Source organism: Sinohyriopsis cumingii, chromosome 2, assembly GCF_028554795.1.
Source record: "Sinohyriopsis cumingii isolate HCF-2022 chromosome 2, ASM2855479v2, whole genome shotgun sequence".
NCBI classification, from domain to species: domain Eukaryota; kingdom Metazoa; phylum Mollusca; class Bivalvia; order Unionida; family Unionidae; genus Sinohyriopsis; species Sinohyriopsis cumingii.
In genome coordinates, this window is record NC_142962.1 from 129,556,206 (window position 1) to 129,572,332 (window position 16,127).

A 16,127-nucleotide genomic window follows, 5' to 3' on the forward strand; every position below is an offset into this window, starting at 1 on the left:
TCAACAGTGCCTGCAAGATACCGATTCATGTCACAAAAGCAGGAATATTGTGTATGTAACGACGACTAACAACTCTAAAATACAACTCGCACAGGTTATGTACGCTCTTTGGGTCACTGTTTACAGCTGTATGTGTCATTTAATAAATAAAGCTGATGTTCTCGATTGTTATATCCATTTTTCGGTATGCTTGTGAAATATGGACGCTAGCATCAGATTTACAAAGAGAACATCTCTGTTGGCATAGTAGAGCGTCCGCCTCAGATGCAGTAGTTATTGGGTTCGAGTCATACCAAAGATTTATAAAAAAAATGTTACTAGCTGCCTAACTAGGCGCTCAACATTATGAGATTAGTGTTAGGACTGGTCGGCCTAGTGTCAGGATAATGTGACCATACGAGACATCATGCTACATGTCTGCAGCATGATACCTTAGTGCTAGACATCACTATAGACTGACACACTGCAGACATCCTAGCGATGTGACTGAAAAATTGTTAAAGATACGTTAAAAATCCAAGTCACACACACAGATCTACAAAGAAGGATTCAAACCTTTAAAATGAGATGCTACCGCAAAATATTAGGCATCTCATACATTGACCATGTAACCAACAAAGAGGTCCACAGCAAGATACGACGAGCCATCGTACCCTATGAAGACCTCTTGACCATTGTGAACAAAACGCTAACTGAAGTGGTTCGGTCATGTCTCAAGATCATCTGGACTGGCAAAAGCAATCTTGTAAGGCACAGTACAGGGGTGCAGAAGCAGAGGCAGACAGAAAAAGAGGTGGGAAGACAACATTAAAGAGTGGAAAGGCATGGGGTTTGAAGATTCCCAAAGGGCAGTAGAGAACAGGGAAATATGGAGAGAATTGGTTGTCAAGTCAATTTGTATAACCCAACGACCTCTTAGGTGACGGGATTGATGATGATGATGATGATGATGATTAAACATGCTGTCACGACGGTTGCTTAGCACAGTTCGTAACTCGTGTATAAACTAAGGTATTCTTAAAAGCCATGTTTCTGTCTGAATATGCCGCAGGCTACAGTTAATCTCTTACCGTGACCAGAGAGAAAATCCGGCATCTTCCCACCTAGGTGTTACAGCTTTGTCCTTGATCAGAGGAATCGCGAGGAAACCTGGCTTGTTCTAAATCTGTCCTCACGTGGGGAGACAGCGAGAATGACATTGTCCGCTAAGTTTGATTAGATCGAATCAAAGCGACATCCAATTGGAATTGAGACGAAGGGTGTGATAACAATTTCGATCCGAATTATAGCTTATAACTAGCATGCAAAAATTTAGTTCTCCTGAGAAGATTGCTGGGCAAATAGGATTACTCCGAGAAAGCCACTCGTAATTTGGCGGGAAAACTTAGAAGATTCTAAGGAAAGACAAAGCTTCGTAGAGGAAGGTTTTTGGGGGACAGAACTTCCGGTTCAGTTAAGTCCCGAGTCTCTAAGAGGGGAGACGGAAGTGTGACTAGCAGAGCAGTCGAAGTTGACAAGTCTAGTCGGTGAAGAGAGTCGAGGACGAGGAGGAGGAAAAGGAGTCAAGAAGGAGAAAGTGGAGAAGGAGGAGGAGTATCGAGGAGGCGGTGGAGAGAAGGAATTTGGAGAAAGTCGCGAGGCAGAGGAGAAGGAATAGGAGGAATACGAGAGAAGAATACACAGATGAGTAGAATAAAAGGACAGGTGGAAAACTATCTCACATTTCAAATCAAATGATGCAATAGGCTATCACAAGGTCGAGCGGAAGGAGAGTACTTGGGAAGTTTTAATCATTTGATTATTGAATTGTCATTAAATTTTTGTTAAATTTCACTTTTTATACATTTAATCATTTTACCATCGGCATTGCTGACTGGGGGCTCGGTACCTTACATCTATCTTTCACTAATTTAACTTCCAACCAAAATAGAGCCTGGGTGGGACATCTATACAAATTTAAATAAATATTGGAAACACTCCACCCGATCCTACTACAGTGACGGCATAACAAATCCCGACCACATCACAGTGGGGCCTCGTTCATGATCGGAATTACACAAATATTATCTTTACGACCTAAAGTTTTATTTATAGGAAGCATTAGTAAACAGTTGTGAGATATTTTCCATCCTGTGTATTTTGAATTTTATGATATTCCACTTGTGTATGTTATATTTTGATATTTGCATGCTTGGTAGATTTCAGGTACTTTCAGTAATTGTGAGGCAAATATCGGGCAAAATATCTTACCTGAGCTAAGTTAGTTATTGTCAACAGGTAAGTATTGGGTTAGGAAAGTGTAACACCTGTCAGTTGTTTAGTAAGTTGAGACATGGTATCACTTACTGTTAGTGTCATCAGAAAATGGCTACAGAACGACAGATGATTAAAGAGTATCGCTCCACGGGCAAGGAAGATCTAGGGTACGAGGGAGATCGCCTAGCAGCGCTCATAGAGGAGAGAATCAAAGAATCGAGGGCCGAAAAAGCAGCAGAAAGGGAGCTGACCAAGATAGCAGCGGGCAGAGAGTCACAGAAAGAGATGGAGCTGGCCAAGATAGCAACGGATAGAGAGGTACAAAGGGAGCTGGATCTAGCCAGGATATGAGCGACCGCAAAAGAAAGAGAACTCGCTCACGCTCTCGAAATGGAGAAATTATGGGTAGAACCTAGGACCACCGAGTTCTGGAGCTAGCATACGACCGATTATCGAACACTGAATGGTACAGATAAGTATTCCGCAGTTCAATGAAAAAGAAGATTCTAATGACGATTTCCTTGTACAATTTGAGAAACTCAAGTACGTTCATAAAATTTCTGAACAACATTGGGCGATTAACGTCTCAGCCTTTCTGCAAGGTGCAGATCGCGAAGTTTACCATAACTTAGCTGCAGGGGAAGCTGACGACTACAACGCGCTTAAGAAGGCCTTTCTTTGCCATTATCTGCTGACCGCCAAATCGTACAGTAAACTTTTTCGGGACTCGTCGAAAAAGGCAGCGGAAACCCAGTCTCAATTCCACACCCATGTTCGAGGGTTATTGGAGAAGTGGATAAAGATGGCAGAAGTCGAATAATCTTACGACGGGCTACATGAGGTTATACCCAAGGAGCATGTCCTGAGTTGTTACAATCGCGAGTTAACGGTATTCTTAGCTAAAAGAGAGCACCGGACACTCGAAAAGATTGCAAGCATGGCGGAGAGATCAAGCAGGTACACTCGAAGAGTGGAGGTTCCGGGGGGTACGGGCCGACCCTGAGTCGCGCCGTGTGGTTGAGGGACAGCTGGCTGTCCATAACCGTCAGGGCGACGGTATTGTCGGAGGGGGACCTTCACTTAAGGATGCCACCCATAGACCAGGACAGGTCTCACCCACGAAAACGGGCCTTGCAGGACCACGAGGGCCGCCGACCTGCCCCAGGGAATTTTGCAAGGACTGTCCCAAGGGCAGACAGACCCAGTTGAATATCGTAGCTGGGAAGGAGTGCGAGCCGGATGCAAGCTATAAACCAAAGAACCTCGCATCCGCAACTGTCAAAAGAGAAGGTGCCACCCTCTTGTACGACACTGGGTGTAGCGTTTCCGCCCATGTCGACAAGAAGTATGTTAAGCCTGAGGACTATGCAAGGGAGGTAATTCAGGTTCAGTACGCGAACAGCGCGCTTGACTCATTGCCAGTGGCTGTCATTGACCTCGACTCACCGTAGGTGAAGGAGAAAATTGAAGCAGCGTGCTTGGATGGGCTATCACATGAATTCATACTGGAATGTCGTTATGTGTTGCCACAATTGAATTCCGAAACCTGTACACCGACGCCGGTGAGCTCTGTGGAGACCAGGTCCAAGAGTCAACAGACGAAACCGACGCCGACAAAAGTTACGTCGACACCGGTCAGTAGCATACTTCCGACCGAATTGAGGAAGCTTTGGCAGGAAGACGCAAGACGCAACCCCCATTTTACAGTTGCATAAACACACCGCAGAAGGAACGGAGAAAGAAACTCCAAATGACGCGGTGAAGTTCATTTACAAGAAGGGGATCTTCTATAGCGATGCCAGGGAAGGTCACGAACACTTCAAGCAAGTCGTCGTGCCAAAGGAGAAGCGAGGTGAAGTGTTGAAACTCTCGCATGAGAGTCTCATGGGAGGACACATGGGAATTGTCAAGACGCATGACCGTCTTGTCAAGGAATTCTACTGGCCAGGGGTCCAAGGAGATGTTAGGTGGTTATGTCTCTCCTGTGACAAGTGTCAGAGAATGGCACCGAAAACGGATTATCGACCCGTCCCCTTGGGAAGTACACTCCTTGTATATGAACCATTCGACGCGTCGCGATGGATTTGATCGGACAGATAAAACCTGAGTCGTCGCAAGGAAATCGGTATAATTTAACGGTCGTAGATTGTACTACACGCTATCCGGAGGCTGTCGCGTTGCGTAATATTGATTCGGAAACCGTCGCTGAAGGGCAGTTTGGGATTTTGTCAAGAGTCAGAGGGCCCCACGAGATCCTGACCGATCAAAGGACACAATGCATTAGCCGCGTGATGGCAGAGGTGAACCGACTGGTGTCGATTAAGCACCTCAGGACTACACAGTATCAACCTCAATGTAACGGACTGATCGGGCGGTTTAAGGAACTATGAAATACACACTTAAGAAGCTGTGTGATAGCCGCCCCAAAGATTGGGATCGGTACATTCCTGCTATGCTTTTCGAATGACCGAAAGTACCACAAGCAAGTATAAGGGTTTCTCCCTTTGAACCCTTGTTTGAGGGGACTGTACTTGGTCCAATCGCAGTACTGAGGCAGCTGTGGACGGACGATCACGCTGTCGAAGAGATACATACTACCTATCAGTACGTCGCGGTTTGCGAAACAAACTGGACGAAGTTTGTTCCACCGCACAGGAGAACTTCAAGCAAGCCCAGTCGCGTCAGACGAAGCATTAAAGCAAGCGTGTGAAACCACGCCAGTATGAAGTAGGGGACAAGGTATTATTGCTGTTGCTCCACGAACACACCAAGCTGCAAATTTCTTGGAGAGGGTCGTACGTCGTAACCGGGAAGGTCGGAGGTCAAACCTATCGGATACGGTTACCTTATAAGGAGATGCTGTACCATGCCAATCTCCTTAAGAGATATCGAGAAAGAGAGACCGTCAGCGATTTTGTTGTTGCACGATCGTCACAGAGGACGCGGAAGGCTTTACGGAATGTGTGAATACTATCCCGAGCTGTCCATTCACGAGGGCTGAGACACCATCGGACGTGGAGTGTGACCCATATTGACTGCTGAGCAGTGGGAAGAAATAGAGACGTTGCTGGCAGGGTATTTCGATGTGCTTACAGAAATACCCTGGAGAACATCATTTGTCGAGTTCGGGTTAATGCTGGTGGACGACCGGCCAGTCCAGCGGAAACCCTACCTTTGCCCCACGCGAAATGACAAGTCGTAAAAGATGACATCAAGCAGATGATTGCTCTGATAGTAGTCGAGCCCGCCGATTCTCCGTACAGCCGTCCTGTAGTCTCAGTGCAGAAGAAAGATGGCATACATCGGTTTTATGTCGACTACCGGAAGCTGAATCAGGTAACGAAATTTCAAGTCGAAATACTACCTGACCAAGAACATAATTTCTCTTCTGTCTCGAAAGCGATATATTTTTTGAAGTTGGATTTATCCAAGGGTATTGGCAAATTCCTGTAAGGAAGGAGGACAGGGCAAGGCTTGCTTTTGCTACTCCCGATGGGACCTAACAATGGTTAGTCATGCTGTTCGGAGTCCAGATTGCGCCAAGCGTCTTCACTAGAATGATGCGGATGTTGTTGGAGCCATTGCGCGATAGGGGTGTTCACAACTTCATGGATGATCTCTTGCTAGCTACAGTGACGTGGGGTGAGCACATCACTCTGCTAGTTGACGATTAGGAGGTTATACATCAGGCGCGATTGACGGCTCGCCCTTTCAAATGTCACATTGGGTTCTGGACTTTGGACTAGTTGGTCCACGCCCCGAGTCAAGACATGCTGTCCCCAGAGAAGTCGAAGATGGAGCAGCTGATAAACTCCGCACGCCCCACCAAGAAAACTGAGGTGAGTTAATTCCTGGGATTGGCCGGGTATTACCGAAGGTATCTGGCCAGTTTCAGTGCTATTGAGGAGCAGTTGTCTGACATGATCAGAAAACGGGCCCCGAGTAAAGTTATTTGGACGGATGCTTGTGAGAACGCTTTCCTAACGCTGATGGATAGGCTGAGATCCGACGCTGTTGTCCGTCTACCGGATCTGTCCAAATATTTCGTACCACGGTCCTGGGAGCAGTACTACGGCAAGAGCACGAGGTGACGTTTTTTCCTGTCGCAATCAGCAATCGGAAACTCTGCTGCCGAGAAGAACTACTCCGTATCGGAGAGGGAATGCTTCGGAATCGTGTTCGGGATATCACGGTTCGAGCGGTACTTATACGGGAGGAATTTCATATTGGAGACCGATCATCAACCGCTCACCCATCTCACGCAGGCGAAATTGTCGAATGGACGCTTGATGCGATGGTCGCTGTTCTTACAACAGTATCAGATGCAGATCAGATACGTGAAAGGAACCGAGAACGTAGGCGCCGATTTCATGAGCAGGAACGCTGCAATGGCATAGATCGCTCTGTAGATGACCATATGTTGTGTGTATATTCGTGTCCGTACCGAGGGTGTAGCGTCGTTATGATTTTGTTTCTTTAATTGCCTGTAGTAACTCGCATTTGCATTTGGAGCAGTTTTGGGGGAATAAAATCCGATTTATTCTCAAGCGTGGGGGTAGTCACGTGTGTTCAGCCCAGTTTGCAAGTCATGTATAAACTAAGGTATTATTATTACAAAGTTACCGTGACCAGAGAGAAGATCATGCATCTTGAATCGGCACAGGCGTTACATCGAGCGACTTCCCACCTAGGTGTTACAGCTTTATCCTAGATCAGAGGAATCGCGATCGAACGTGGTGTGTTCTAAATCCGTCCCCACGTGGGCAGACAGCGAGAATGACATTGTCCGCTAAGTTTGATTGGATCGAATCGAAGCGACACCCAATTGGAATTGAGACGGAGGATGTGGTAACAATTTCAATCCGAAATATAGCTTCTAACTAGCAAGCAAAAATTTAGTTCCTCTGGGAAGATTACTCGGCAAATAGGATTACTCCGAGAAAGCCACTCGTAATTTGGCGGGAAAACTTAGAAGATTCTAAGGAAAGACAAAGCTTCGTAAAGGAAGGCTTTTGGGGGACAGAACTTCCGGTTCAGTTAAGTCCCGAGTCTCTAAGAGGGGAGACGGAAGTGCGACTAGCAGAGCAGTCGGAGTTGACAAGTGTAGTCGGTGAAGAGAGTCGAGGAGGAGGAGGAAAACGAGTCAAGGAGGAGAAAGTGTAGATGGAGGAGTAGTATCGAGTCGATGGAGAGAAGAAATTTGGAGAAAGTCTGGAGGAAGAAGAGAAGGAATAGGAGGAATTGGAGAGAAGAATACACAGATGAGTAGAATACAAGGACAGGTGGAAAACTATCTCACACTACAAATCAAATGATGAAATATGCTATCACAAGGTCGAGTGGAAAGAGACTACTTGAGAAGATTTAATCATTTGATTATTGATTTGTCATTAAATTGTTGTTGAGTTTCACTTTTTTTAATACATTTAATCATTTAACCGTCGCCATTGCAGACTGGGGGCTCGGTACCTTACATCTATCTTTCACTAATTTAACTTCCAACCGAAATCGAGCCTGGGTGGGACTGCTATAAATATTTAAATAAATATTGGAAACACCCCACCCACACCTACCACAGTGACGGAATAACAACCCGACACGCCTCGCATACCTTTAAATAGCGTTTATTCACTTTATTTTGTTCCTTGTCCATCAAAATGCCTGAAGATTATTGTATAAATTCCTCAATAAATGCTTAACGGCGAATTCAGTGATAACATACGTCAACATTTTTAGACGTAGTCAACCAAGTAGGGTGATCACGTTTAAACCATAAACCGTTATGTCTCGCGATATGATGTAATAGGGAAAGCGCCTGCTGTTGGAAGAAGTACACTGCATAAAACGAGGCGTGACAATGTCGTTTTTTATAAACAAAGCCTGGGAAAACCCGGCTGAAAAAAGGGTACGCAAGTCCAATAAATTGGGGTTAATTATGTAACCTCGTATACATATTATTTATGGTGGATTGTCGTGTCTTATATTTCTATTCGTACATAATACCTATTTTCCATAAAATTATCTTCCTTCATATACGGACAAGAGAGTAGAAACACGACTGTTAATACAAATTTTTTAAAGTATATTTTTACATTATGCTAAATTATAATTTTGAAGAAGTGTCATATGTACAAGTTGAAAATAAAACGTACATACGAAAAATGTATGTTACTCCTCTATCCCATTTATAGTTGAACATCCATACGGGAGATAAATGAAAACGCAGGCAAGTTCTTGTTCATGCAACTATGCACTGATTTCCCCCTGTATTAATAATAAACAGTTCCATCCAATATCAACTACAGGTGCTAAACGCGAGATTGATGTCGAGAAGAAAAAAAATAATCTGAAGGGAAAAAAATCATACAGAGTGACAACTACCTTAGATTACCCCATGACCCGTTCTGACATAGGACACTCTCAATCATAATAAATAAGAGAGAAGGTACGGAACTTCCAAATACTTTTTTCCACCCATGACCCTCGATTTCCTTCTGCTATTTCCGTCTTTAAAGGCACACCTCCACACTATATGGCTTGTTTTACTCCTGAGCTATTTATACGGGCCCCTAAACGTTGCATTTTTGCGAAGTTTTACTGCTGAGACAAGTCCGTCCTTCTCTGATAATAAGCGTAACCTTTTGAGCCAATCATATTTCGGCGTTGACCTGTGTGCCGCATAGTTTGCCTATTTTGAAAATAGACATGCATGTATACGATGTATGTGCAGTGAAGAAGACAATGTCTAATTCTTGCATGGAACAGGATTCCTAAAGTTGAATCGAGTTAAAGGTAAGTAAAAACTTACTGTTGCATCAACCACTGTTCTGTAATTCAAGAAGGGATGCATCGTAGAGTCGCAAACATGGTACATGTAGCTCTCTTCACCGGTTTTCACATGTGCACGCACTTGTCCAGAAGACAAAATTCGCCAAAATGTTACGTTTCGTAGCCCGTAACATTCCATTTGGTACAACGCAGAAAAGTTAATGATGGCTTGATGAATAGAAAAATATCTCGGGAGTAAAACAAGCCATATAGTATGGTCGTGTTCCTTTAAAGACGGAAATAGCAGAAGGAAATCAAGGATCATTGGTGGAACGAAGTATTTGGAAGTTCCGTACCTTCTCTCTTATATATTATGATAGAGAGGTCCTATGTCAGAACGGGTCATGTGGGTAATCTAAAGTATTTTTGTCACTCTGTATGATTTTTTTTTCTTCAGATTTTTTTTTTCTCGACATCAAGCTCGCGTCGAGCACCTGTGATATCAACTTTCTTTACCCAGTCTAATGCCGAACTGCCATTGTAAAAGTCCGTAACGATGAATCATTTTCGTCTGGAAATTTTATTATGACAATTAATATGCGGATCACTAAAAAATCGCGATTTCTAGATCTTTGTTAGAACTAAATTACGATTAAAGTTTAAAACTGAAATTAATGTTGAAATTTATATCTATAAATGCGCTTACGTGACCCATGTGGCTTTTACAAAAGTATTTCATCAACAATTTTTTTTATACTTTTGAATGTACATGAATGTGCATATGAAAGGTAACATGTAAAGCTTTATCGGGCACATGCAAATAGTATTTACGATCGTTGTTGGACTCATATTGCTCTAGAAACCAATTGTAGAAATATACCTTATATAAGGATGGTCATTTTTTAATTTGATTTCATATACCTGTAAAAGGCAATTCACTTTATTTGGATCCTCATACAACCTTCTTCCTTCGAAAGATCATTATGTACATGCCTCGAGAAGCACATACGACAAAATCAACGTTAAATGGACGTGGACATTTTTGGACTAGATCAACGTAAAGGATGTGGTCCAATACAATCCGGATTGAATGTCGCGCGCTGTGATGTCGCAATGAAAGCTACGCATGGTGATAAAAACAAATTCGTACTACCCTATATTGTGAAGATGAGACTCGACATGTTATTTTTTTTTTAAAACTCAGTTTAGTACCTGGCCACCCTTGTAAAAGTCATAGTGATCAAAACATTTTGTCCTAAGTTTCTTGATGACAGTTAAGGTTCAAATTATTCAATAATAAGGTTAAAAGTTTGTTTTAAATTTTAAACCAACAAGTTGCATTTAATTTAAGACGAGTAAATCGGCATACATGACCTGTTGACTTTTATTATTGTTCCAATATGTTTTTTACTTCTATCTTTATGCAATAGCTATACCGAGCTTCATCTCACAATAGTAACGAGACTAATACTTGGTGATCTTTGACTCCAACGAGATGATGCGTGTTAGTGACTGAAAAATACAACATCAGTTACAGTTTTGTGAAAGTTTAATTACACCGGGTGTATTTGAACAACAATATCATTATGTCGAATGACTTGACTGTTTAACTGGTTTACGTATAAAAAAGCAGTATTAACAATACTTTCGCTGTGTTTTCTAACTGCTTAAGTTTTGATGAGATCCAAGATTATCTTTCCAGGAAAGAAAGAAAGAAAAACTAAACAATAACAACAACACAAAAAAAAAACACAAACAAAACTTGACATTAAAAGTGAGAAAAGTAAAGTACATTTGGTATAAGAAACAAAAATCAAAGACGATCTCTCTTATTTTTTAACTTTTGTCAGAAATGTTCTTTCCGCCTGCCAAGCTGTATTCAGCTTTCCATATTAAATGTTTCGATCTAGGTAATTGGAAACAATACTCCAATTTAACTATCATTTAATTTTGTATCGTCAGTCCTGGTTGGCAAAATGACATAGCTTATTGGTAAATGTTAAGTAGAACTAGAATGACATTGAGAGATTGCTTATAAAATCTAATTTAATGCAAGGCGAAAATGATTACTTAACTCCAGAGAAATTCTTTTATATTTTACAGTATGAAATTGTTTCTTTAGTACTCAGGAGGTTAGCACTGTAATTGTAAGATTTATTCAGGACAAGTTCACCTGTCCGTGGTATCGGTACTGGCATTCTCTTTCCGGTCACAGCTGCTTGACTGAGCGTTGTTGCACAAATCATAGCCGTTTTCAAGCGAAGATAAAGCGCTTTGCGCTCTCTGGGGAGCTGCACACTTGTGGCACTGGCGGTCCTTGAATTTTGGCAGGTACAATCGGTGGTTAAGAAACGCTGAAATGGCGTCATTCATGGACTGGATATAGAGCGCCAGGAAGGTGACGGTAAGTCCAAACAGCAGAGTAGCAGCAAATGGAGCCAAAACCCGTGGTAAAAAGCTGCTTGCAAAATACGTTGCTATCATTCCCAGAGTGATTGGTGTTACGAATATCATGAAAGAACGCAGAACCTCCCACATCAAACTCGACCTTTCAGCTAGAGAAAGTATTTCCTTTTGAAGTTCATCTCGAACTTCTTGTATCTGTTTGGCCAGTTTTTCCCCATAGTCTATAACCAAATAAGCAGGGTTTTCTGCTCTATCCAACACACCGGTATCATTAAATTCATCCATATTTTCGGAATCTTTGCAATTAAGGTGATTAGACATGTTCGTCATTTCCGTGTCCAACTATCCTTTTCTTTCCTCACCAAAGTCTCTTACTGAGTATGCACCAAGATGTAACGTCACTGTCTGACGTCACAGTGACGTCATTGGAAATATACCTGAAAGCAAACCGCTAAATAACGCGTAACAGTTTAAACAGATACTATAATAGATATCTTATTGTGGTTATGGAATAAGCATGAGTTCTGTTAGACGGGAATTACAACGGTGAATGTCATAAAATAGACAACATTTCATTCAGTTGGTAATTGCAACTGCATTAACTTACTGGAACATTATAGACTCAACGACTCACGCATTATTGGTAGAATTGATTGCATGCGATCCAAATTTTTATGTTTTGGTATTTCGTAGGGTTAAATGAAATAATTTCGTTTGTCTGTTAGGACGATACTGAGTATCGTGAGTTAACGATAATTGCCTTTTTATATTTGATTTTGTAATATTTAAATAATATTGTAGGTCAGAGATTGATGTGAGTTAGAATTTGTGAATTTTATGCAGTAGTAATCCAACATGTAGTATCATAGGTAAAAGAATACGGTAATGTTCGATAGACGCTCACGTGGTAATTTATGACCTGTCGCTGTGAAGGCAGGGTAATGTACCACCGTATTAAGTCAGAATTTATGCTGTGTTCGGATAGTTAATTATGCTTCTGAGTAACGTAAGTGAGAGAATTTATGTACTGTAGGAAGTAGTTCATACATAGATTATGGGGTAATTTTGTCCTTTAAGGAACAGCTTTCTGGGAGAGAGACGGGACAGTCGAATACAGAAGTCCGAGAAGATAAAAAAGAAGGACGATGTCTGAATAAAGGGCAATGAGGTCCATGAAGGGATGAAGCATAGAGAAGAGAAATTCGATGAAATAGGAAGACGCTGATGCACGGTCAAGGAAGAAAGATGATACAAATCAGACATGGACATTGCGCTCTTTTCACCACTCATTATGATGATGAAATAAATCCAAATTGGACACTGCTATTAAATTGTATTCACACAATTTAGATTGAATTGGAATTGCCGTTATTAATTTGTTTTGATTACATTTTTTTATTTTTATTGTCTAATGGGGCTCGTATTGCTTGATTTCTTCCCAGTATTCTTGCTCAGTTCTCTGTTGAATTCTATTCTTTTTTCACTCCTACCGGGCTATAACATCGAGGGAGGTCATCCTCTAGATAACTCCAGCCAAATCCAACTCCAGCTAAGAGGGCGACGTTACAGTACGCCCCCCCCCCTTTTTTTCTCCTATTTATTGTTGTAGTTTTTGTTCTTTCTTTTTATTTGAATTGTTTTGTATTGTCATCCTTTATTCTAACATTCTGATATCTTTTGTTTTCTTTTGTGTTTTATGTTGCTTTGCTTTTTGTTTGGATGTTTTAGTTTGTTTTCTGTTTTGTTTTATTCTTGTATATTTTTGTGGTAATTTTATGTGTTTATATTTTGGTATTGGCATTTGTTTTCAAGAACTCTCCGTCGCCTTTCTTGGGGGTGGGGTGCTTTTTTGTTGTTGTTTCTTTTTCCAAAGGTATCTATCTGCTTGTTTTTTAAGATGTGTGCTTTGTATTGCATGATATGTGTTTTTAATATATATTTGTGTTTTCAAAATGTGTTTCTGCATTAATTTTCAATGAATATTTTGCAAAAAAATGTTTTACAAATCCTGTTATACAATGCATCTTTTTCGTTACATGCTGACATTGTGTTTCGTTTTCTGTTTTCTTCACTGTGTCTTTATTGCGTCAATTAAGAAAGGGTTTTTTGTCACGTATTTAGCGTGTAATCAGTGTTTTCTGCTGTGCGATTTTTAAATGTTTCTTTATATATATATATATATATATATATATATATATATATATATATATATATATATATATATATATATATATAAAGTAGGTATATGGATTAATTGGGGGACAAACGATAATTAAAAAGGCACCGGTAGGTTTACGATGAGGGGGCGATAAGGACACTAACAGGATTGAACATGCGCATGCTTCTCTGGGAACTGTTATGCTTTGCTAAATAACACAAAACAAGGTTTGTCTAACTACTTTAATGGCTGACTACAACTGACTTAAACAGAGAAAACACACACACACTAGTTTCTCATGCTAATGTTTAGTCCTGTTAGATCCCTTATCGCCCCCTCCTTGTAAACCTACCGGTGGAGTCTTGACCCTTGGATGAAAGCAGTGGAACAGAAAACACTGATTAACTGGACTCCACGAGTATGTTCCGTTAAATTATTCAGTATTTTGTTTGAGTGAAAATCGAATCATTGTATGCAGTATCTCTGTAGAAGTGAAAATCAAATGTACGAATATATCCTACAGTATTCTTATTTTTGTGCAAATTTCATGCTTTGATCATCCTTGGTTACAGAATCATAACTTATTCACAGTTTTGTAAATTCATATAATATGATACTCTTCGCGGTAGACGAAAGATTGTTCATTTTTGCGTTTCATACGGTTATGTTTATAAAGTTCCATTTTGTCTAGTTTTTGTTTGTTGTTCTTGTTGTTTTTTTTTTCTTTCTTCTAATTATTTCCAGTTTAGGAACGATATCATTACTTATCAGTTGTTTAATTCGGTGAGCACCATTTTATTCAGTACATTGTTTGATTTTATGCAAACTAGAGTTTTGGTGTCAAATTCATTCATACTTACATAAAATTACAAATTTCATTCACGAAATTGTTTTCATTGTCTTCGCTATAATATAATCCCATCCTGCTACAATCCACTCTTGATGTCATGACAGGCATCTTAAGGATATTGTTATCGCTACTCCTCCTAAAAGGAGAGTCGTATTGATATGGTGTTTTCACCAGGAGACTTATTCTATTGTCTAGTTGGTCCAAAATGATAATGATGCCATACGGAAATCCAACATGGTTGACACTGCAGCCATCTTGAAAATCTTGTTATTGCTACTCCTCCTGAATGGATGGTCTTATCAACATAGGATTTTCACTAAAATATTTTTACGGTATCTTAATGGTCCTAAACGAAAACGGTGTCTATCTTACTTCTGAAATGACGTCTACTGTAGCCATTTTACAAATCTTGCAATAGCTACTTTCTCCTCCTGCGGTTATGTTCTATAGTTATTACGGAGTTTAGAAAGAGGGACGTTTATAAGGTCAAGCTCTTTATATTTGCAACATGTACAATAGAGAGAATATATCAATGCTGCTTTCACATTTTGTTTTTTATTATAAATTTTTTTACATATAGTTGTTATGGAAAAATAAAAGATGCAGATCAAAATGGCTGATTCCATACTTGAAAAATGAGCTTGAACTAGACCAAAGTGCACAATCTTGATCATTTAATGAAACAGGGACAATTAGTTTTGCCATAGTAGTCAATACCAGGTTTTGAAAGTGCAATAACTTTTAAAATATTGAAAATGTAAAATTCATATCGGTTTGTTTTCAAATTTGGGAATGATCTCTTAAAAGTTCAAATCCTATGCAAATTACGAAACTGTAGAGCGGAAACTGAGACAAATATGAATATGTGTGCAGTTGCTCTGCTGTATTTCTTATCATGATGTTTGATCCCCCTCCCCCAAATGGTACATTAATATTTATGCTACTATAAAAATAAGCTAATGAATCCTTTACTCTCGGTTGCACAGTATGCCTTATGGCATTATTATGCATGAATTATCCGTAATAGCGAAATTAGACCTTGCTGGAATATCGAAGGACTTAATATAATATAGCGTCGAAATTTTCTCCTATTGTTTGCTTCTCAACATAGGTTTATAAGAAACATAGGGTATATCGGATGAAGAATTTTCATCATTTTTTGTTCTCAGGGATATAAAGCTATTAGCTTTTTAGGTATAAAAAAGATATCGGTAGGAAATCAGGGGTGTAACTGTGTTTGTTAAGACACATCTAGTAAAAAAGGCATAGTGTAAAGAATATGCAATGATATGCAAGCTTGTGTTGTGTTGCATATTTTTTCTGATTTACTAATAATATCAGAGAGATAGTTCTGATATTTGTATATATGTCACTGGAGATCGCAAATTTATGACGATCCTAACAAAATTGAATCGATTTGTTTATTGAGAAATTAGAAAGGATAAAATCTATATAAGGCAGCTGGTTTGCGGGAGATTTTAATGTTATTATAAACGATTTTCTTGACTTTATACCCTGATGATACACTGTAAAATATTTTAAATGCAGATGACATGTATGATGGCGATAATTTCACTACGCCACGTAATATAAAATGAAGAGAAACACAAACGTTTAGTTTTGCTCTTGTAGAAATGTGCAAAATTGTTAATATAATGTCCTCAAAGGTATGGTTTTCAGCGATAAATA

The 16,127-nt window shown here is 40.1% G+C and overlaps 1 protein-coding gene across 1 annotated transcript; it reads right to left on the reverse strand.

Annotated features, from left to right (window-relative positions):
• Positions 1-9,339: 9,339 nt before the first annotated feature.
• Positions 9,340-13,081, reverse strand: LOC149805822 (uncharacterized). The gene has a single exon (XM_089950532.1). It carries the CDS (start codon positions 11,758-11,760, stop codon positions 11,194-11,196), a length of 567 nt encoding a protein of 188 aa, XP_089806658.1. The 5' UTR covers positions 11,761-13,081; the 3' UTR covers positions 9,340-11,193.
• Between the last annotated feature and the right edge of the window lie 3,046 nt (positions 13,082-16,127).

What these genes read in the sequence shown, in the direction of transcription:
- LOC149805822 (XM_089950532.1), bottom strand. Translation starts at nt 11,760, where the DNA reads ATGACGAACATGTCTAATCACCTTAATTGCAAAGATTCCGAAAATATG.